This window comes from Columba livia, chromosome 22 (assembly GCF_036013475.1).
Source record: "Columba livia isolate bColLiv1 breed racing homer chromosome 22, bColLiv1.pat.W.v2, whole genome shotgun sequence".
In the NCBI taxonomy this organism is placed as follows: Eukaryota; Metazoa; Chordata; class Aves; order Columbiformes; family Columbidae; genus Columba; species Columba livia.
Window position 1 is genome coordinate 2646565 of NC_088623.1, and position 22845 is coordinate 2669409.

At 52.9% G+C, this 22845-nt stretch overlaps 2 protein-coding genes across 2 annotated transcripts in view; one reads left to right on the plus strand and one right to left on the minus strand.

Annotated features, from left to right (window-relative positions):
- Window positions 1–2802: 2802 nt before the first annotated feature.
- Window positions 2803–22845, plus strand: part of CNTN2 (contactin 2) — a 30059-nt gene continuing 10016 nt past the window's right edge. Inside the window, exons 1-11 of the mRNA XM_005505304.3 lie at window positions 2803–2945; window positions 13019–13124; window positions 17615–17759; window positions 18047–18222; window positions 18561–18656; window positions 18974–19183; window positions 19749–19848; window positions 20057–20232; window positions 20890–21026; window positions 21546–21675; window positions 22544–22694. Of these exons, the coding sequence (XP_005505361.2) occupies window positions 13070–13124; window positions 17615–17759; window positions 18047–18222; window positions 18561–18656; window positions 18974–19183; window positions 19749–19848; window positions 20057–20232; window positions 20890–21026; window positions 21546–21675; window positions 22544–22694 (1376 nt within the window). The 5' untranslated portion in view covers window positions 2803–2945; window positions 13019–13069. The remainder of the gene's footprint in view (window positions 2946–13018; window positions 13125–17614; window positions 17760–18046; window positions 18223–18560; window positions 18657–18973; window positions 19184–19748; window positions 19849–20056; window positions 20233–20889; window positions 21027–21545; window positions 21676–22543; window positions 22695–22845) is intronic.
- RBBP5 (RB binding protein 5, histone lysine methyltransferase complex subunit) overlaps window positions 15827–22845 on the minus strand; it is a 38587-nt gene continuing 31568 nt past the window's right edge. Inside the window, exon 14 of the mRNA XM_065038344.1 lies at window positions 15827–17543. Within this exon, the coding sequence (XP_064894416.1) occupies window positions 17509–17543 (35 nt within the window). The 3' untranslated portion in view covers window positions 15827–17508. The remainder of the gene's footprint in view (window positions 17544–22845) is intronic.

Genomic DNA, 22845 nt, shown 5'->3' on the forward strand with positions numbered 1-22845 from the left:
ATTGATCACTTCTTAACTCACAGCACTGAGTTTAACCAGGTGCATCTTTACAAGGATGTATCTGCTGCTCACAGTCACATGAAAGGGGTGATATACAAATGGACCGGAAAATATCTGGAACGGTATATTCTGCACGGGGATGAAATCTTTGCTGTGCTAAACCAGCTGGTGAACCACAAGGAGAAACTCATCCTTCTGTGGCATCCCCAGGGTTGCCCAGTTGCCTGGACATACTGGTGATGCTGTCCCGGACCAGTGCAGCACAAACCCCCTTTGGAGGCACCAAGAGAAACTGGACATAGAAACCCCCGTGGCGTAGCAAACATATGGAGCATCAGGGTTTAACCCAGCACACCCTGGCAGATGAGCGATGTCCCCCCCAGGCCCAATCCTGCCCCCAAGCCCCAGCCTTTCCCACCCCTGAGGCTCTGAAGTGCTGTTACCAGGGTCTCCCCGGTGCAAAGACTTGACGAGAAGGGGCTGAAGGATGGGGGGAAAAAACTAGCAGAGCCTATTTGGCTAATGAAGATGTAATTGCTGCGGCCATCGCTAATAGGATGAAAGTATTAGTGCTTCCCACTCCAGTGCTGCAGTGGGGGTTTATCCACCCCCTCCCCACCACTTAGTTCAGCAGCAGTGAGGAAAAGAAAAAAAAAAAAAAAAACAAACAAAAAAGGCACTTTTTGCCCAGTGTAGGAGACTTCACCAGTACAGACCAGGGTGAGGGAGGTGGCCTCAGTCTCTGCCCCAAGAAAGGGTGAAGGAATTGCACTTGGCCCTTGATGCAGAAATTCAAGCTAAGTAGGAACACAAGGACACCCCCAACACCTCAGAGCCACCGTTTCCCACCACTCACAGTCCCAGCCTCGCCAAGGGCCGTGCAGGCAGCCGCTTCCGTCATTCCCACAGGACACATGGCGTTTTCATCATCCAAAAGCGAGTGACAACGGACCCATCCTCATCCTCGCGATCGATACCAGGGGAGACACGCACGCATTAGCGCTCGTCCCTTTTTACAGCATGATAATGACACCCATATCTTCCCCGACCTCTGCCCGCCCTGTGGGGCAGCAGGACTGGATCGATGCCGACCGGCTGCCTCCAATTACCCTCCTCCTCCTCCTTGGAGAGGCAGCTCCAGCCTATTGCCCATTACTGTCGCTAAGAGCCATCCGCTGTCAGCACTGGCAATATCCACGGGAGCCCTTACAGAGCTGCCTCCCCCCCACCCCGCTGCTGTCGCTGCGGTGTTGGTACATGTCTGCACCAGGACCAACACCCGAGAGGTCACCAATGCCATTGTCACCTGCGGAGAGACCCTTGGAGAGCTGCTGGTAGCAGAGACACAGAGGAGAGGGGGCAGAGGGCAGGTCCCCTCCATCCACCAGGGACAGGTCTCACCATCTCTCGGGTTTCTTTTGCTGGGGATCAGGATCCAACCCCGTTGTTCCTTTCTGTCCAGCAAAAGCACCTTGTATTCCAGGTGAGGTCTGTGGCCAGTTTCTCCCAGTCTCACCCCGAAATGGCAGCAGAGCGTGGGGCAAGGGGAGTGAAACCGGGACCAGCAACACACTCCATCACAGGCTGCCTGCGCCCATTTGCTGGAGGAGTCCGGATCTGGAGCTTTGCTGATCAATAAAGATACTAATGCCTTAATTACTCCTCTCTAATTGCAGCCCATTAACCTGCGGACAGCCCCAGCGCCCATTGATCTCCTTACATCATTAACAGGTCTGGGCTGGAGCTGGGAGGGATGGGGAGTGCAGGGTGGTCGAGTCCTTCTGAATCCTCTGCTTCCCACCTCGCTGTGCACAGTCTAGGCAGCATCTGCCCCCCAGAAAACCCCCCCACAGGGACCTTTTGCACCTCATCTCTTTCCTCCAAACCTCAACGCCTGCAGGGTGTCACAGAGGAGGTCCTGGAGCATCCCTGTCACACCTCACAGCATCGCTCCACCTGCACAGACCTCCCTCCAGCAGCCAGCAAACAACCAACATCTCCTGGCTGCAGATACTCCCTGGGCAGGTGGTGCAGCTTTTTGGGGGGCACAGCTACTGTTTGCAGATGCTGACCCTGTTTGCAAGCTCAGCCCCTCAGACCCCACAACAGCCAAAGGCACACCCGAAAACCCAAAGCTGACCCAGAGCCACCCCCAGGTGACACCCCAACCCTGCTGCAAGGAAACCCCGTCCCCCCCCGCAGCACAGCTTGGGCACCACCTACAACCGCTGCGCTCGGCATGATGGAGCTTCCCAAAACGTTGCTATAAAGCAATCTCTCCAGTGTGTATATAAACCTGGTTATGCCTGTATATATACAGATATACATTTAGGCACAGCGGTGTGCATATATACAAATAGATATATTCAGGCACAGGGGTGTGCAAATACACAGCAACACGCACAGAGGTGGATGTCACTGTTAAGACACCCCCCACAGCTGGGGCTAATCCCTTTCTTGCTTCAAGCCCCCAGCTGGGGGCTCAGTCCCCCCAGCCCCACACCTGCTCTGGCCCCAGGGACAGGGGAGCCGGCGGCAATGGGCACAGACAAGGGGTTTCTGCTGGGGACTGGGGGGAGCAGCAGCCAGAGAGGCCAAGGAAAAGCATGAATTATGCATGATGCTGCAAGTCACTCTGCCTCCCTGACTGGTCCTTGCACTGTGGCAAGTGAGGTAAAGGCAGAAAGGGAAAAAAAATAAATAAATAAAGAAAAAAATGCCCTCTCCAGGGACCGGCGTGGCGGTTGGCAGCGAGCGAGGGAGCGCGCACGCAAGGAGGGAGGAGAGGGAGGAGCACATCCTAATGCAGAGATGCTGCAGTGGCTTTGGGCACACACATCCACACTTGGGCAGGCACCAGCCAAGCGCTGCCTCGCAGCCGAGACCCAGCACCGGCGGGGCCCCCCAGACCCTTGGATTCTGCACGCGCATCCGCCCCACACAAGGTAAGCGCCTTCTCCCTCCTTCCTCCATCCAAGAAGGGAAGAAAGCAGCTCCGGGCTTCGGGGCACCATTCCCCATCAGAGCCAACTCTCAGGTGCGCTCGGCTTTGCTCCAGTTGGGGGAAACCTGCCGGATCCCGCTCAGCTCTGGGGGTGATGGGGAGACAGGAGCAGGGGGGTGCTTTGGGCATTTCTTGGCTTTGCAGGCGATGCAGGTTCTGCCTGCGCCGGAGAGGAGCCGGGGGTGGAGTTGGGAGGAAAGGGGGGGGCTACGGCTCTGTCACTTGTGGCTGAGCGGCTGAGGTCAACAGGGCTGTCGGCAGAAAGGTCTCTTTTATTGTTATTAATTATTACTGTTGTGCTTTTGCTGGCGCATTTGGGCTGGGGGCACTTTGAGCGCCCACTCATGGGGTTGGGCATCTTGAACGCAGTGCCTGGGAGGAGTGGGAAGGGGCTCCCACAGTTTTTTGCTGCACAAAACTACTTCAGCATCTCCAGCACGGGCTGGCAGAGCCTGGAGCAGCCCAAGAGACTCAACTTTCCTCTCCAGGGAGGATGAGGAAGGCTGTGGTGTCCCAAATCGCCTCCTCATACACCCCCCTGCGAGGTCAGATCCTTGCAGGTGGGAGACGGCGCACACGGGGATATTTCTGTGCCAGAGGCTGCTTGGGGTTTTGCAGCATGTTGGGGAAGCTCAGTGCAAAGTCATAGACAAAAACTTGCCCAGATTGGAGCATGAGGAGGCATTTGCTCTTCCCTACTTGCATTAAGACGGATGGTGGGACGGGGCAGGCTGGGCTGGGCTTAGCTGGGCTCCAGCCCCAGGTCTTAAACCTCCCGAGCTCCCTCCTCCCTTCGCATCTCACCCACGCTGACCCCCAGCTCCCCCAGGCTCGCACGAGCCTCAGTGTTATTTTTTCTGGCTGGACTGGGGAGTATTCATAAGAAATTGTCATCTCCCTACGGAAACACTAGTTGCTTTGAGGATGGGAGGCAGCAGCCTCTGCATCCGAGAGCTGGGAGCAACCCCAGCCCAAGACTTTAGCCTAGAAAAGCTCTTACTTCTCCCAGGCATGTCCACCACAAGCTCTGAGGGAACAAAGCTGAAGCACAGGCTCTCGCACAAGATTTAGGAGCAGGTTTACACCCACAGATGAACCTCTTAAGGCTGCGTGTTTGGTACCGAGCAGCAACAGCACCAACCCTGAAAGCTGCTTGCTTTGCTAACATGAGGTCCCAAACTTTCTAGAAATAACTACTTTTCAGGGGTAGATTAGAATTGGCCAAGGCTGAAGAACAGAGAAAATGAGAGGGTCATGCCAAGCCCAGCTGCGCACTCTGCCTGGAACACGGTGAGAGGAGACAAAGAGCTAACGCTCTTCTCCATCGCCCCACCAATTATCAGCAAACAGAGCAAACATGACTTTTGTCACTCAGAAAATATATCTGCAGAGAATTTAATGGCCTGTGTTATTATTTTCTCTGCAGATTTACCACAGGCAAACCCTAGAAGGTAAAAAACTCGGCCGCACCATTAGGTAGATATTTTGTAGGTGCATCTAAATGTGGTGCATGGAGGATCAGGCCCACCGAGCTGGGAGCCCACGTGCAATAAAGCTGCTCAGCCACCGCTTCCCCCTGCACACTCTGTATATGTCCAAAGCCCAAATTACCTCCAGCAACCCTTGCAAGCCCCAAGGGCTCCTGGAACACCTCACATCCCGAGGAGCATCATCCTGCTCAGAACGGGGATGGGGTTTGTTCCGTCACATGGGGACTAGCTTAACACAGCACTGACTGTAGTTGTCCCATCTCCTTCCTAAATCACTGCTGTGCACCATCAGCCCTGCTTTCCAGGGATGAGGAACCGCAGATGTCCAGGAAGATTTTGGGATGGGCTCGGCAGCAACGGGACCACGTTGCTGCAAATGTCCCCTTTGCACCAGCTGAGCTCACAGCGTTGGCATCTAAAACACTTCACGCAGGACCCCCCAGCATCGACCAGGGGCTTTCGGAGAAGCTACAAATGCAGATAAGCAGAAAGAGGCAAGAGGCGCTTCCTTCAAGAGTCCTTTAGGAGTCAAAAAGCATAGATGGAAGGGGAGAAACATGATTAAAAACCGCTGTGATAGGCTGTGTTTGGCTCTTCCTAAACACCTTCTGTGTTTTCCTGACACTGGTGCCTGTGGGGCTGTGGAGAAGGAAAAGGACTTGGCAGACTCAGAAACCAAGTCAGCTCTTGAGCTACACAAAAGCTGTTTCCTTGAACCCAAACTGTTTTCCTCTCTGTAACAAACACCCTCGGTCCCAGAGCCACAACACAGTTGTAGGTCCAGGACCTCGCCAGAGGGATGTTCAACCCAACCACAGGGGAGATGGTTGGAGAACTCAGGGAGCACAGGAGCTGGTTGAGAAATCCTGAACCCAGCCCCCTACAGCAGCTTAGGTCCTGAATTATTACATGTATTATTTATTGTACAGCCTGTGGAGCTGTCAGTCCTGCACCAGAGAGCCATAAAACAAGGAGCCTACACTGGAGCAAGGAAGAGGGATATATGTTTTGTGCTGGTTCTTGCTTGTTTTTATAAAGAGAGCAGCTTGGCACTGTTTGGAGACCAAATGCTAAAAACCACTTTAACAAAGACAGGCGAGAAGGTCAGACACAGGGATGACACCTTCCATAGAGCAAAATAAACACGACACCATTGCAGAGATGCTCCAACCTTCTCCTAGGAGGGAAAGGATCTTAACACCGCTTTGCCGAGGTCCCCAAGTGCCCATCACAAGCACCAACCAGTGCAGCAAGGCTGGGGGAGATACCTGGGGCTGTGCACAGACCCCCACCACACCACGAAGGCTCTTGTTGCTGCGGTGACTTTACCCAGTGATACAAACAGGGCTGGCAGGTGTTTGGGCTTCCCCATATAACACATCCCTTTACCGGGGCTGCGTCAGCCAGATGGTTTCCCCAAGCCATGCACTTGTTCTTCCTCGCTGCAGCCTCTCCCCACCCTCAGCTCCTGCCAAGTGATTTCCCAGGCAGGTACAGAGTTATTTATACCGGTGCCACATCAAAGCGGTTCTGCCGCGGCACTAAGAGAGCGGGTGGGTTTGCGAGGCCGCCAGCGTCGCGATGTCCCGGGGTTTAGGCTGAGCTCAGTGTGCGGTCCTGTGCTGCAAAAGCAAAGGAAAGCTTGCCATGTGAAGCTTTATTTTGGGGAGATAATAGCATGTGCAGCCAGACCTTAACTCCCTTCCATCAGTGCAACAGCCCATCTCAGCATCCCCGGATTAATAACCTGCATTTCCCAGGCAAAGAGGTTGCAAAGTTGTGCTCAGAGAGCAGCTTGCAGTACAGCGAATTTGCAGGGGAGTGTCTGGGAGAAGGGTCCAACATTTGGAACTTTAGCAACGATAATCAGGGCATTAAAGAGGATTTCAGGCAGGCATCATCTCTCAAGCACTTTTAAACAGAAGTCACTTCTTTTCAGACTTTGAGCATCTTTCCAGCTGCTATCGATTGTAATACAAGTCTTCAGGGGGAGCTTAGGAGCTGCACACCGGCAGCAAGGTCTCCTGGCTGTTTCTTTCGGTCTCCTTTGTTTTATAATGCCTTGCATGGGTTCCCATGGCATTTTATTGGGGTCGCGCTGTCTGGGGACCCCAAGGTCTCACCTGGAGCCAGGTCTGGCCGTGGGGAAGCTCCAAAACCCCTGCAGATTTACCAGGGGCTTATGGCAGAGCTGAGGATCACACAGCTCAGGCTGGATTTCCACCACCCGGAGGTACTACGGTGATTGCAGCCAGAGATGGAATCCAGCCGGTTCAAGAGGGAAAAAAGGCAAAAAACCCACTAGCTGCAAAGTTCAGATCTCAAATTCAAACTGCCCAGCACAACAGCAGAGCAATAAAGGCTCACTCATCACATCCCCTGGTTTATGACAATTAGATTTTACCACTGAGTCCCAAACCCATCACAGCCCAAACGCAGATCCCAGCTTTGTCTCCTGCACAAAGAGATGCTGAGCTGGGCACAAGCAGGGGGTTTACACAGCCGGGGGGGTGGAACCAAAAGAAAACTCCCACTGAGACCCTCTTACAATGAGGTGCTGTGACCCGTGATGCACATGAATGCACCGACCAATTATTAGGGAAAAAGCACTTAAAAGAGACAGAGAAAACAGAGGATGTTTGAATACGGGGCCTTAATGTAGCTGTCCTGCTGGGATCACATCAGAGAGCCCTGCCTGCTCCTTGGGCCGGGACAAGAAGGACCAGACAGGCCTATTTTGTCCCCAGGTGAAGCTAAACCTCTCCTGCCATTCGCAGGGATTGCTCTGAGGCATCAGGACACTTCGCACACTTGTCACCATAACACCCAGTATAACCCACTCCCAGAAGCACAGCCCCAGAGCAGCAGTTCTGCTCCTGGCACTTTGCTCATATACGGGTCCACCCAACAGAAAATAAATGGACGCAAAAGGCACGAGGTCTGTTCTGCACAGGGAGCGGGGATGGAATTGCTCCGGATGCTGGTGTCAAAGGCAGAAGCGCATTAGTTTCCATGGATATGGTGATTCAGAATTGCTCCCGATGTACATTGCTTTGCAGCGCACAGCAATGCCCGCAGCGATCCTGCCCAGCCCGGCAAGGCAGGACCAGGGACACCAGCCCATTCAACATAAAGGAACGGAACCGGAGACAAACCCAAATGAAACAAAATCCCACCCCAAGTGAAATCTCAGCCTGATTTTCAAAGCATCACAGCAAATGCAACTAACTTTTCTTCCAGCAGCAAGCAGAGCAGGTTTGCATGGTGCACAAACGCTGGGCTGGGATTTTGCTGCTTGGCTTCCCTTTTGAAAATACACCAAGGGGTAAATTCCTGCACCCAACTCCTCCCAACAAGATCCTGCCCCAATATAGCTCCTCACCCTCCTCATCTGGATGCTCAAATGCCCCCAAATGAACCATTTACTCCTCTTCTTTCCCTCCCTTACCCTTCTCCATTGCACCTTCAGTCTCTGCACTGAGCTGGGAGGGCAGAGCCCAGCCCTGCCTGCAATTACACTAATTAGCTGGGGCTCATTGCTCACACCTGGGGCACAGGTCCAGGCCAGCACACTAGTTCTGAGTCAGCCTGGCCTGTGAAAGCCCCTTGGTCCCTGTTTGGTGACCCTGCTCCTGTCCTGGGACCCAGACCCTCTGTCACAAACCACCTCCCTTGTCCCTGAGCCGGGCTGTTGAGCCACAGGCAGCGCACGGCACCTCCCCTGCCTGCCTGTCCCAGGTGCAAAAACCAGAGCAAAGGCAGACAGACAGACAGACAGACAGACAGACTGACTGACTGACTGACTGAATGAATGAACGACTGACTGCACACACCTGCGTTAACCCACCCCACCTGGGTGTGATCTCCTAGTCCGCAGGTCCCTCCTTCCCCCAGCACCACAGCAAAGCTCCCCGACAGGCAGGACGCTGCAGCATGCAGAGTGTGTCCCCTGCTTTGTGTCCCTCCCCAGCCCATTGGGCGATGACAAATGCGTGGGGACAGCAGAGCTGTGGCCGCTGTGGGTGGCGTCGCCCGGCAGGGAGGGAGCCGGGGCTGTGAGCACCATCTGCTCCGAGCCTCCTGCACCGGCCTCAGCTCCTCCTGTGCAAGCACAGCCTGGGGGGAGAGATCTGGTCTCTCTGTCCCCTCCCTCTGTCCCTCTGCCTGGCTCCCCAGGAGGACTGAGCCCATTGCACGGTCCTTGCAGGGGTGACAGTGGCCACCCACGGGCTGTGCCCTGTGCAAGGGTGACGGGGCAGGATGGGGACAGCTTGGAGACAGCGGGGTTTAGCTGATGCTGGAGCCTCCGAGATGCTGCTCGTCTGCCCCAGTGTGCACGGCAGAGGAGAAGGGCTCTGCCTTCAAAAGCGGGGTGGGGGCAGAGCCTTTGGGACTTTTCTAACATGCCAGGAGCAACCCAAACCCACAAGGGCACATAGGACCTCCCGGCAATCACTAGAGATGTTTCTTGGACACATGTCATCTCTGCCACAGTTGGGGGTGGGTATCAAAGCCAGCAAGCAGCACCCACAGCATCCCCCTGTTCCAGGTCCTGCCCCACACCAGGGAGCAGGGTTCCCCCAGCTGCAGACGGGGTTTTGGTCTCTGCAGATGGGGTTTTGGTCGCTGATTCGGGCTGACTGATGAGCCCAGGGAGGGCTGAACTTCACCACAGGGCTCTGAGCCCCTCTGAAGGTGCTTTGGTCAGGGCTCATTCAGACCTTGGAAAATTCACCGCTTTTGGGTGGTCCCAGGATTTCTGCGGCAGGTCCTGGGGCCACCAGCAGAGCTGAACCCAAAGAAACTGAGGAAAGGCTGAATCCAGAGTTTGCATCTCAATCATTCTCTCCTGAGAACAGGCGGTTTTACAAGGGGATGGATACATGACAATAAAACCATTTGCAACCCTTTGAAACACACTGTTCTGGAGACGGACAAAACGTACCTGACCTGGAACAGGTTTTGCAAGGCAAAATCCAGCCAAGATCAAAAGTGTGACCTTTCCAGCCTTAGTGACCATCCTTGACAAAAGGGACAATCACAGCACAGCTTCAATCCCTGTCACCCACCGTCAGGAGTTCTCGTTCCCCAGGGGATGCTGCAGCAGCAGATCTGCCCCACTTAGACACAAATGCTCACCTCATCACCTATCCACAGGGGACTGAATTACACCCATTTCTCGTGGTAACAGGCTGCACTTTGCCTGTGCTGGCCGTGTCACCACCTCTTGTTAAAGCCCATCTCCTCCCAAAAGCCATTTCTGGCCCCGTGTCCTGCCAGAGCCGCCTCCTCCAACCGCTGCTGCTCCGTGAACTGGAGCTGCGGGCGCTGGAGCCGGCAGCAGCTCCAGAGGACTCGGATTCTCTCTCCGTAGCTCTTAAACTCTGCCTCCACAATTATGGATCGCTCCCAGGGGCTCCAGAGGAAAGGGCTAATGCGCGTGTTTCCCCGTGTGCCCCTGCCTGCCAGGCTACTGGAAGTATTGATGACAGCGTCCATTAGCAGGGATGACAGATCCCCTTTCAGCACAACAGAAGGCTCTTGAGTGACTGTCAAAATACCCTATAAAGAGGGGAAAGAACAGTTCCCCATGGGCCCTCTTCTAATTAAGGATGGAGAGCAGGCCTAAATATCAGATGCCGAGCGCACACCCGTGCTTTGGGGGAGTTCAGGGTGGGATGTGGGATCCACGGGGTGCAGATTTAAGGTGCCCCCAGGGTCCCAGTGCAGCCCCAGGTGTGATTGATCTCGCAGTGTCAGGCCCTTGGGCACAATATGAGCACCCAGCTTAGGTGGTAAGACAACCAGGAACACGCAAAATGGTATCCGAGAGGATTATTTCATCCAGTCTCTAATTGTGGACAAATCCAGCATCAGCACTGGTAGAAGTTACTCCGTTACTCTCTGATGTGTTTGTTTGCTGTGGAATGCACCCAGAGCCCTCCCTGGCTATCACGCTCCTCATTTTTACAAAAGAAACAGAGGGATGGACACAAGGAAGCGAGAAGAGAAAATGACGTGAACACCAAGGGGCAGAGCAGATGTGGAGCTTGGGGTGGGAAGAGGGATGTGCAGAGCCAGCAGCAGAACTGGGGATCAAAGCTATAGTTTACATCACAAATAATGAATCAATAACTAATTAAATCATTCAAATCTGCTTAATTTTTACAAGATATCGGCTTTGCTTGGCCACAGGGAAAAAAACAAAGGGGAACACTGGCAGAAGCATTCCCAGAGATGGGCATCACAACAAGCCTCGGCACAAGGCTGGTTTAGGTGAAAGCACCAGGATGCGGTTTGCTCTTGCTCAAATGCAGCATCTGTTTTCCATAGAGCATAAAGTTGAAATAAAACCAGGAAGGTGGCAGAGGGGCAGGAGCAGCCCCAAGGAGCCTCCACGACCCCTGCACGCTGCCTGCTCCTTCTGAAAAAGAACAGAATCCAGCTTTCCCACACTCTTTCCTATTTGTTTTACAAGTGAGGGGAAGAATGAATAGGAGGGAGCAAAGCTGCAGCTGGGCAGGGACTCCGTGGGCAGCTCCGGGGGCACAGGCAGTGGATTCTCAGCCTCAGAAAACACGGCTGGCAGCGATGGAGCAAACTCAACTGCTTTAATTTGCTGCTGCTGGGTGCAGGAATAGCTTTGGTGCTCACTGCCATTCATAGACCTTGGGTGTTGCAACACGCTGGTGAAGACACCAAACTGCAGAGATTTGGGAAAGTCAGTGCTGGCGTTGCCCGCAAGGCAGCAAAACACATCGAGCTAAAAGCTGCTCCTTGTCCCCAAGTGCTCGCGGCGCGAGCAGAAGCCACATGAGAGAGAAATGGGCAGCGGGTGCGGGCAGGGGAACAATGAGGCTGTGTTTGCGAAAGGCCGTGGGCTCAGGCCGCCGTTCGGGGCATGATTCTTGTTGACATCGAGTGATTTCATGTGACTGACTCACTCCAGGGCTGCTGGGACGAGCGGCACGGAGCGGCTCTCGTGTCGATGTGTCTCACACCCTTCGCTGCTTTGTCCCCAAATCGCCTATTTGTGACACGGCTCAGCCGGGCACTGCTATTTCCCTCCTTCCCCGGCCACACAGTGCAATCAAGCACCAGCCTCATTTAGGGGCCTGACTCAAAGAATATTTAACAAGGGCATGAGCTCGCTAAGGGCAGGCAGGCTGGGCTCTGCTCTCAGCGCTGGGATACAGCCCTCTGAGCCCAGCAAGATAAAAATCAGGGAGGATTTGGGATGGGATCCCCTGCCTTTCAAATGTCAGGAGCACAATCTCCTTTTTGCAGTGAGGACACAGGGGCCAGGTGGCTGTTCCCCCAGCCAGGCGCCCCGGGACGCAAACACAGGACTATCGCTGTTTGCTCAGGTGCTGCTGTTAATGAGCAGGGGCGGCGGATTTTTTAAAGCAGTGATGTGTGGGGGGCTGCATCCCATGGGGTAGAAAGCTAATCCCTGCTCCAACGAGCTCAGGAGCCGGCTCGGGCGGACAGATGGGCAGGGACGGGAGCGGCAGCAGCACCAGCTGGAGCAGAGGGAGAAGCGACACTCGCAGCCCGGCTCTTGGCAGCATCTTCAGCAGCAGCTCCCTGGGGCGCAAGTTCAGGAGACCACCGGCTCCTGATATGTGAGGCTCTGTCAGGCTATGAGGCTCCTCGATGCGTTGTTTCAAAAGTGTCTGTTAATAAAAAGGGGGAAAAACCCCAGCCCAACATCCCCGTTGGAGATATAAGAGGCGCATGTGCTGCAGCGGGTCCTGCGGAGGGTTTAGGCAGGAGAGCACAGGGTCTGCACAAACCATCCTGTGTTTGCTTTCGGTTTGGTTTCTTTTCGAGAGATCTTGGAAGTCAGGAGCCTGGGGAGGAGGCTGGAAAACAACTGCTTCAACTACTAATGTGTCTCACGGCATCGGGAGATGCCTCTGCACTTTGTTACCTCTTGATTAGCTATTTGAACGCATTAAACTTGGAAGAAAAGCAGGAGATGTCCCAGCAGGTTGCAGTACAGACCTCCCTGAGCAGCCACTTTCCTGGCCAAGCGTGAGCTCCCCATGTGGATGCTCAGCAGCCGGGGTGCAGCGCATGGTGACAACTGCGTCCGCCCACCCTCTCCAGAACGAGACTCAGGGCTGGCACAACACCCAGAGCCACCCACTGCCTGCCCGAAGAGCTAAAGATGCCTTTTGCACAAAACAACAGCAAGAAATTCTTTCTTCCTCTTTCCCCTTCCCCAATATCCCCCATGTGCTTCTGGCTTTGCGTATTTTTAATAAAACAACGCTACGAAGGAAGCGTTATTTTTTAGAGGGAGGAAGAACAGCAGATAGTAGGGGAGGAGGAACGATGATTTCCCAACCAGATCTGTCACGTCAGGAAGAAAACCAGCTCCCTCCCAGCCCTGTGTGCCCAGCTGGATGTTTGCTCCCGAGTGACTCTTGTCCCGGGCCCGTGGCCAGCGGGGACGCGCAGCTGGACGCTGGAGCTGGGGAAATGCTGCAGATAACACCAACCTCTGTGTCTCTCGCAGGGCCGCTGTCCCCACGCACCCGCCCAGGTGTGAGCCGGCCGGAGGCGCAGGATGGCAGGAGCCACTGGATTTGTCTGCACGTCCCTCGCTGTTGTCACCTTGCTGGGTAAGAGCAGCTCCTGGTCCATTTGGTGCGAGGGTTTCAATGAGTCACAGCCCCTTGTGCGCTGCAGCGATGCTGAAGCCCAGTTCTCCCCGGGGGGTTTATGCTGCCAGGGATGTGTCTGCGCTGTGCCAAACTTCCCTGGGTACCGCTCAGGATTGGGGACAGGAACACTTGACAGACACATCTCCCCCTTTCGAAATTCAAGTTAAGTGAGATGCAGGAGATCATAGAATCATTTTGGTTGGAAAGCTCTTCAAGACCATAAAGTCCAAAAGTTCCCCCACCCCTGGCACTGCCCCATGTCCTGAGAACCTCATCTCCGTCTGTCCAACCCTCCAGGGATGGTGACTCCAGCACTGCCCTGGGCAGCCTGTTCCAATGCCCCACAGCCCTTGGGGGAAGAAATTGTTCCCCAGATCCAACCTCAATCTCCCCTGGTGCAACTTGAGGCCGTTTCCTCTCATCCTATCGCTTGCCAGCATTATCCCTAAATGAACCCCAAGCAGTACTAAATCACAGGCACCCAGTGCCCCAGGCTCGCCCTGGCCTCAGCACAGGGAGGAATTTCACCCTTGGATTTGCTCAGGGTGAATCCACTTCCCCTCCTGGTTTTTCTAGGGATTCCTTTTTGGCCATACCCTGAGTGCAAAGATTCCCCCATTCATCGGGGACCATTTCTGGATCTCAATGAGTCTCAGGCTGCACCCATAGGGTCCCTTTTCAGCAAGGAGACATTTCATTTCAGACAACTGAGAATTCGATAATGTCTTCAAGGTAATTCATCATCCCAGGCAGAGCCTGCTCGCCTGTCCTTATAAATATCTAATTACATTTTAATGTTCTCTGGGTCCCCGAGGATGCAGAGGGAGGGGTGGCCGCCCTAGATCGGGAGGCAATTAGCCCGTTTGGAAATTGGTCTGACCCAAATCTGGTAGAGGCAGCAAGATGGAGTTGGCCTCTCCCATTAACCAGCTGAGATCGTGCGACTTGCTCCTCGTCCAAGCTGAGCCCACCAACAAAACACCAACTCGCTGTTGAGCCCATGAGCGTTATTTTCTCTTGACCTTTGGCTGCTGATGCAATGGATCTCAGGAGCCAGCTGGGACAGAGAAATCCTCACTGGGAACACGAGCGAGGGGCCAAGGATACATAAAATAAAGTCATTTAGAGATGAGGTTGGAGGAAAGAATCCAGAGGGGGTGACGAGCCAAAGCCTCCAGGTCTGGGCTGTCACTCCAGCCCTGGGACGTGGGGTTGGCAATGTTACCCGCAGGAATATGTGGAGGTTTAAAGCTTATGGAGCGCACAGAGAAGACTCTCTAATGAACAAAGTTGTCAGGAAAAGCCTCAAAATTTCCCTTGAATTTCTTCATTCAGCAAAAGCCACAAAAAATCTTGAAGTCTAAGGCAAGCCAAAGCGCCATCCCTTTGTTCCTCAGAAAGCATCTCGTTAAAAATAACTCTCTGTTCCTCAGAGAGCTGTTCTTTAAAAATAACCGCTTTGATTTTGTGCACGTGCGCGTTCGGATTTCCTATAAAACCAATTAATCGCCCGTTTCCCTCATGCGCCGAGGCTTCGGGCTGTGGTCAGTGCTCCGAAGCTCTGGCTGCGCTCAATAAAAGGATCATAAACTGGAATAGAGCCTGGAAAACGTTCAGCTGCGACATTTCTTGTTCCTGGCCCGCAAAGCGAGTGCGGAGCTCAGCACAAAGGGACCGGCCTCCCGCACACCTGGGCCCTCCAGGGCTGCTTTGCAGTATTTTCCAAACACTCCTGAGAATACAAAAGGCAGGAATGGGCCGGTGTCGCTGCCACCTCCCCACGGTGCCAAAGGAGAGAAGGTTTTTGTCTATTCCAGCAATATTCGGTATAAAGTTTGAGATTTTTTTATACTCACAGAGTCCTTGGTGACATATTTCAGGAGACAGTATTTTACTCTCCCAAACAATAGCACAAGTCACACCGAAACATTCAAGCGTTTCTGCAGCTGTTTCTCCAAATCTCAATATTCAAATGTTCCACTTTCACCTCTTTGTATTTATTTTGGTGTTAATTTTTTTTTGGTTTTCCTAATAATGAATATTCTAGCCAGATGTACCGGTATATTTAGCACAATATCTGCACATCGAGCTGGATTTAACACAGAACGGGCTGCATCAGGCATGCCCAGCTCTGAGCCCATCACTCTGCTTCTCGCAAATGCTACTTGCAGGCTTGACGACCTTTATTTTGTCTTTGTCTTTCCCTGCTACCCAAATGATAAGAGCCCAAGGAAGGGACGTGTTTTGGTGACATTAAAAGTGAGAGCTCTGGGGTGACAGAAGCAGTCGGACAATCTGTCTCAGCGGTGCTGAGATTTCCTGCCCGGCTTTGCTCTCAGTTCTTAGTTCTAACCATATCCCGAAATTGTAACCACTTAATTATTGCTTTAATCTAACACTTGTTTTGCTTAATGAGTGAGATGCAGGCATTTCATGCCCAACACCAACCAGACACCTTGGAACTGTAGATAAAAGCTCATCTGAACTTCTGGCATTGATCACATTTGAGAAAATCAATGCCTAACAATTGCAGTCCATAACCTTGGCAGAGAAAAGGCGACAGCAGTGGGTAGCAATGGGGTGCAGGCTCCGGGTGAATCAGAAGGGATGATTAGCGCAATTTGGCTTGATGGAGAAGGAGCATCCCATGAGAAAAGGCATGCATGGGACCGTTAACAATATATATTTTATTTGATAAATAAAAATATTTACCATATGCTACCTATTAATTTCAAAATGTAAAGCTGTTAAACCTCAATCCATTCACTACCATCTATCAGAACACAATTAACACACGACTTTCTTATGAATTCTCCACTAACTCATGATTATTTTACCTGCTGGTCAGCCGTGTTATTTCCAGCTGAGACATTGCTGCCCCAACCCAGGGAAGATTTCCAGCTCCTCCTTTGTGAATACAACTAATCTAGAAGAAAAACGGCACCTACGTTGATGCGGAGGGAATAAAACCCCCAAATGCTGCTTTTCGCTTATTCTTAAGTATCAGGCAGAGACCACGGTCTGTTTTCTGGTGGGACACCAGGGGCCATCAGGCTCCCGCCTGCATGTGGCTCCTTTGCAGCAGCAACTCCAGAGCCCAGCGCTGGGTAATTGGCTGATGCTCGGACACAAGGAGCAGCCGACAGCTGCTCCGAACTCCTGGAGCTAATTAGCAGAGCCCCTTCTCCCGTCTCCCCTTCATCTCCCCCTCATCTCTGCATGCAAGAGCAGCCGGAACATGAGAGAAACCCCAGGAGCTGCAGGTAAAGAGCTGCTTCCTCCAGCCCGGCAGAGCCGAGCTGCCCGTTCCCTGCTGGAAGTTACTCTTGCATAAAACATCACACTTACTGGAGTCACTTAATTTAAGTAGTGACCATGCTGTGTATGGTAGGGAAGGAGACAGATTGCTGGCTGGCATGGCGGTTTTAAGACAGTTATTAATTCAATTACAAAGCAGGGGAGGATCCTGGGGGTGGCTGAGCACCACCGAGCACCCTGCCTTGAGGTGGCTCCGTCCCTGCTTGGGGACAGAACAGACTTGCCGGTGAGTGTTATCCCGCCAGCCGCTTCTGCATGGGAGAGATTTCCGGGCAGCTTCTGCTTTGCTCTCATTTATTTGCACTGCCGTTTCCACAAAGCCCGTGTGGAACGGGGTATGCGAGCATTTTGCCGTTTATGTGAGACACAGAGTTGCTGCAGACAGCTGGCACTTGCCAGCAAAACATCGTCAGCACACCAAAGGTTGGCCCAGGTACAGCATAGGAGAAGGGAGGGACTTCTTATGTTCCTCTTCTGCCTACACCTGACCTGGACTCAGGACAGCAAGAACAGAATCAAGCCCATGTCTGAGCACTAGAAAGCTTTGAGCTCATCCTGTGAGTTCAAAAGCAGAGCTGATACTGCAGTGGTGGTTCGCACACCAGCAAACAGCAGGTTGGAGCTATCAAGAGCTGACGATGTTGCAGACAAAGGGATGGAGGGACCTGCCAGGCATGGGCAGGGAGGCAGCGGCAGAGCTGAGAACTTACTGCGGAGATCCAGGTTCTCCTCTCTTATCCCGCAGAGGACTTGGGAGGACCCAACCAGCCAAAGTTTGTACAATAAGCAGCTCATCCCCACTGCCAGAAGGGCACCAAGGGGTTCCCAGCTCCGGTCCCATCTGTGCGTGACTTTCCAAGTGTCAGTGCTCCTTCATCTACACGTCTTGAAGCACGTCTGGTCCTTCTGGCGTGGCAGGGATGGTGCGAGATGCTCAGCGGGAAACGCACGTTCTCTGCCCAAAGCCATGGATGGGGTTGGGCTGTGGTGACAGATGGTTGTGGTTTTCACGTTGCTCCTTCTTTTATTCTAGATGCAGTTCTGACACTGCCACACACCCTACAAAATGTAAAAAATGAGAAATTGTAGAAAAAGCTAAATGGAGCCAGCAGATTTTCCCTCTCTTGCAGTTTGGTGCCGAGCCCAGAGCAGCACCAGGAGCTATGGGCCGGTGTTTGAGGAGCAGCCCGTCCACACTCTGTTCCCTGAAGGCTCAGCAGAAGAGAAGGTCACGTTGACGTGCCGAGCTCGGGCCAGCCCTCCCGCGACCTACAGGTGAGCTCACCCGCTTCCCCGTCCGTACCAGGGCTGGAACACAACCTGCAAGAACTTTGCTTTCCGTTCTCCGCTTTCTATATAAAGAAAATCACTAATGTGAGAATCAGCCTCCTCGTCTCCATGGGATGTACAATCCCACCCAGGCTGTGGACCAGAGACCTAACACCATCTAAACCTAAACTTAACACAGATCCCACAGCTGGATAAAACGCCAAGCACAGGCACAAGGCACCACGGAGCTGCCGTATTTACCCCTCTCACGTCTCTCCGCATGCTGTCGGCAGGTGGAAGATGAACGGCACGGAGCTCAAGATGGAGCCGGATTCCCGTTACAGGCTGGTCGCAGGTGACTTAGTGATAAGCAACCCGGTGAAAGCCAAGGACGCCGGCTCCTACCAATGCGTGGCGTCTAATTCCAGGGGCACGGTGGTCAGCAGGGAAGCCTCCCTCCGCTTTGGCTGTAAGTTTGTCTCCATAAGGTAAACGAAACGCAGCCGCAGTTACGCTGGGGATAAACCGAATCCCCCTGTTCGTGTTAATTAAAGTTGGAGAGAAGCTCTCCGGTGCATGGTACCCAACAGCATCACGTGGAGAAATCCCGTGGAGAAATCCCCTGGCGCTTTCCATTAACATGGAGGTGCAGCAGAAATCTCATGCACAATGGAGAAAGTCAGTAATGTTTTCAGATTTCCCTCTGTACAACCACTGAGAACACCAGCCTGTGGAGGGGGAGATAAAACGCAGTTATTCCCCCACGCTGATTTCTTCACGCATGGAGGTTTCACTCTGCGTGTTTAGTTTTGCAGGAGTTCTCCGCAGAAGAGCGAGACCCCGTGAAGATCACGGAAGGCTGGGGGGTGATGTTCGCCTGCAGCCCTCCTCCCCACTACCCAGGTAAGGGTTGGCATTCCAGCATCGCCGCTGGCAGGGATGGGCAGCACTGCTGGCGCCAGGTGGAGAGATACAAGGGATTCCCAGATGTGTGAATCACTCCCTGCTTTTCTTTGGGAATTTTAGGGAAGCAGATCTGTTGTTAATCAGGCTCTGTAAAGCTGCGAAACAGAGACAGGACTTTGCACGTGGAGCAAACAAGTTCCACCCAAGGACCAATTCCAGCTTAGGCTGGTCTAGAAGACAGCCTGCTGGGTTTAGTCCCACCTGAGAGGACACCGGCGACTTGTGCAGTGTGTTCCTTTTTCTCTTCCCTACAGGCTTATCCTATCGCTGGCTCCTGAACGAGTTTCCCAATTTCATCCCAGCTGACGGAAGGCGTTTCGTCTCTCAGACCACGGGAAACCTTTACATTGCCAAAACAGAGGCTTCCGACCTGGGGAACTATTCGTGCTTTGCCACCAGCCACATCGACTTCATCACCAAGAGCGTTTTCAGCAAGTTCTCCCGGCTCAGCCTCGCTGCAGAGGGTCAGTGCTCGTGGATTAGCACATGGGGACTGGGCAAAATGCAAAATGAACAAGCCAGAGCAGAGCACTCGGGCTCCACAAGACTCCAGCACTGCATAAATCACCCACCGGCCGCTCCAGGGAGCTTAAGAGCTTCCAAAGATATGAATTGGCTGGAAGCTGGGGAAGCAGCCCTTGCTCCAGGCTGTGCTGCTCGTGCAGCTGCAAACCCCATCGTGGGGATTCTCTGCTTGTGTGACACAACACAAGGTGCAGTAGGATCATACAGCCCCAAAACTACTCTGCTCTGACTTTGGTGACCTTACAGAAGCACAGCTAAAGATACTTCTTGGGCAAAGGGAGTTAAGCAGGTAGAAAATGAAGAAGAAATAGTCCTGAGATGTAGTAAAGAGGTTTTTTAGAGCTGCTTTAAAAAGAAAATGAAACCTCACCTCTGCTCCCTTATTTACATGCATAAAGGTGTTGAAATGTAGTGTAACCTTGCAGGTACCTCTGCCCTTTAAGACCCAACATGTGCCATTTTAAAGCCATCTGGAACTCCTCAACAGCGCTCTCCTTTTCACAGATGCCAGGCAGTACGCACCCAGCATAAAAGCCAGGTTTCCTGCCGACACCTACGCTCTGGCCGGGCAGATGGTGACTTTGGAGTGTTTCGCCTTTGGAAAGTGAGTGCAGCATCTGCGGCGCTTGGAACGGGGAGGGCAGCACAGAACCCGCAGCTTGCACAACCCCCCTCTACAACCCAGAGATGGAGGGGGAACAGGAGGAGGGTGGAGCTGGCTAAAGCCAACTGTCCTCCTGGGACATGAGGGGTTAAATGGGGACTGAGCGACACCGCCATAGCTGCCCTTCACCAGATTTACTTTTCCACAGCCCCGTTCCTCGAATAAAGTGGAGGAAGCTGGACGGCTCGCAGTCCTCCAAGTGGATCGGCAGCGAGCCCCTCCTGCAGATCCAGGATGTCGGCTTTGAGGATGAAGGAACCTACGAGTGCGAGGCTGAGAACATCAAAGGGAGAGACACCTACCAGGGCCGCATCATCATTCAAGGTAACGCATCTAAACACACACCTGGCAAGACGCTTCAGGCAACAGACTGACCTTTTGGGAGTGAAACCAATACCTCTGATCCTGCCTCGGATCAGCCCCAATTAAACCTCTTGCAAAGCCCTAACACAGTCCTGCAGAGATCACTGATGTCTTTCCACTTTTAGGCTATTGCAAAGAGAGAGAGAGACCTAATTTGCTCTAAAACAATTCTATCTAAAATGAGGTAACCAGGGATGGAAGTGTAGTGGTAAAAATCAGGCTTAGCTGTCAACTAAGATCCTCGCCAAGCCTGGGGTACTTCCACAAGGGTTAATACTTGGAGCTATTAATCAGATGTAGGCAAGCTACAAAACCTGTTTCTCTTCGGTTGAACTCATTTTTTCCTGAAGCTCAGGAACGACTGTATTTATTCTTAAGGAGAGAAACCGTAACGTTCTTCCCTCAGGTCTGGATTGTGCCGTAGTTTTGTGCAGTCCACAGGCACAGCTGCAGCCAGACCCACAGAGGCTGGCAAAAGGCTGTCGCTCTGCTGAAACACGCTGTGACAAATAAACCCACCAGCAGAGGTGACACCGCGAGCATCCTTCTGCCCGCCTGGCACGACAAACCTCTCACCTGATCTCTCTGGCTCTGCCGACCTCTCTTGCTCCCTTGCAGCTCAGCCGGAGTGGCTGAAGGTGATCACGGACACGGAGGCTGACATCGGGTCTGACCTGCGCTGGAGCTGCGCGGCTGCCGGCAAACCCAGGCCCGCGGTGCGGTGGCTCCGGGACGGGCAACCGCTGACCTCCCAGGTACCGGCGCGGGTCTGACAGCCAGAGCAGCTCAGCCGGTCGCACACCAGAACACAGAGCGCTGAACCAGGCTTAGAGCCTTCCCCTGCCTCGCTGCAAGCGCATCACAGCCCTGTTTTTATCACCCCACATCCCTATTCCATGTGCCCCCCATGAGGCTGCAAAGCGATGTCCTTACCGACAGCAAGGGCCTTCTCCCGTCACTGCCATCCCAGCCATTGCTTCACGCAGCTACAGAAACTCACGGCCAGTTATCAGGGCACATAAACAGCACCTTGTCCCCGTCTTTGTGTGACCTGCACGCTGCTGCTCTCAGGAGCCTCAGCAAACAGAGCACGGCGATGGGAGGTAGCGACTGGACACACATTAAAAACAGGGTCCTGCGTTTTCTCCCATGGAAAACCAGGCTGGCTTCGAACTGGCAAAGAGTCTGCAATGCAACTCAACCCTGCACACGTGAGGCTTGAGTTCCATTTCTTGTTTTACTCATCTAATGGGTTCATCCTCTTGTTTGCGCAGAACCGCATCGAAGTGAGCGGTGGAGAGCTGAGATTTTCCAAGCTAGTCCTGGAGGACTCTGGCATGTATCAGTGTGTGGCTGAGAACAAGCATGGCACAGTATATGCAAGTGCTGAATTAACAGTGCAAGGTAATTTCTCATTTCCCAGTGCTCTGGGTTTCAATGGGACACTGAAGCATTTTAGATTTCTTCCTAATATCTTATACTTGCAATCTCAGAGTAAGACAAGAGCAGACAAAAACTGCTTCACTCACCATTGAAATATAGTTACTGGTTCAACACGACACTCTACAACCCTTTAAAATTTAAAGCTTGTGTCAATTCAGTAATGCTGAGAGAGAACAAGGACATCTGCTTAGCTACAGAAAGCGTAGAGGACACACAGCAGCGCTATGAGCTCTCTACACAGCTTTCCTCTTTTTTGGAGGAAAGAGGTGAAAGAAAAGAGTTCGGTGTCCGCTCAGCCTCCTTTGATGGATGGTGACTGGAACTGGACCGACGCCAAACTTGTTCCACATTTGTCTCAAAGCTTTATCTCCTTGCGGGAGATGCCAGAGATAAACTGAAGGCCCTAAACTGTTTGACATTAACACTCTTGCAATGCGTGAGGGCAACAGATAAAACCCAATCCTACCTCTGCGATTCCAGGCGGAGTTTTGGGCAAGCTGGATGTCTGCGTTGGCTTGGTCGGGATATTGAATAGAATATCCTCTACATTTTCAAAAGCAGCTGTTCTTGTGTCTCTCCAAGACCTTGCACTTGTTAGGGTCATATCGCCATCGCTCAGTACAACCCGTGTCACATATCCCCTGCTTCGGCAGGCGCCAGAAACCACCACGGCAGAGGAACCGCTCCATCCCGCTCACCAGATATTGCCATGCTTCTCTTACCGAGCCACCTAACAACAAATCAATACCCACTTAGGTGGCAGCTCAAATACGCACATAGCAAGATTTTCTAATCATTCCTTAATCATCTTTTTTTCCCCCCGCTGTAGCCTTAGCACCAGATTTTAGACTAAACCCAGTGAAGCGGCTGATACCTGCAGCCCGAAGCGGGAAGGTCATCATCCCGTGTCAACCGCGAGCCGCACCGAAAGCCACCGTGCTCTGGACCAAAGGGACTGAACTTCTGACCAACAGTAGCAGGTAGCAGCACAGAGTCAGCTTCCACTTAGAAACTACCGCTAAAATCACATTTGTTTTCTTGCCAGAAGACTGGACTTGATGACTCAAGTGTGCTGCAGCATCCTTGAACACAAATGCTTTGTTACTCCTCTTGTTTCTTCTTTAGAAAACT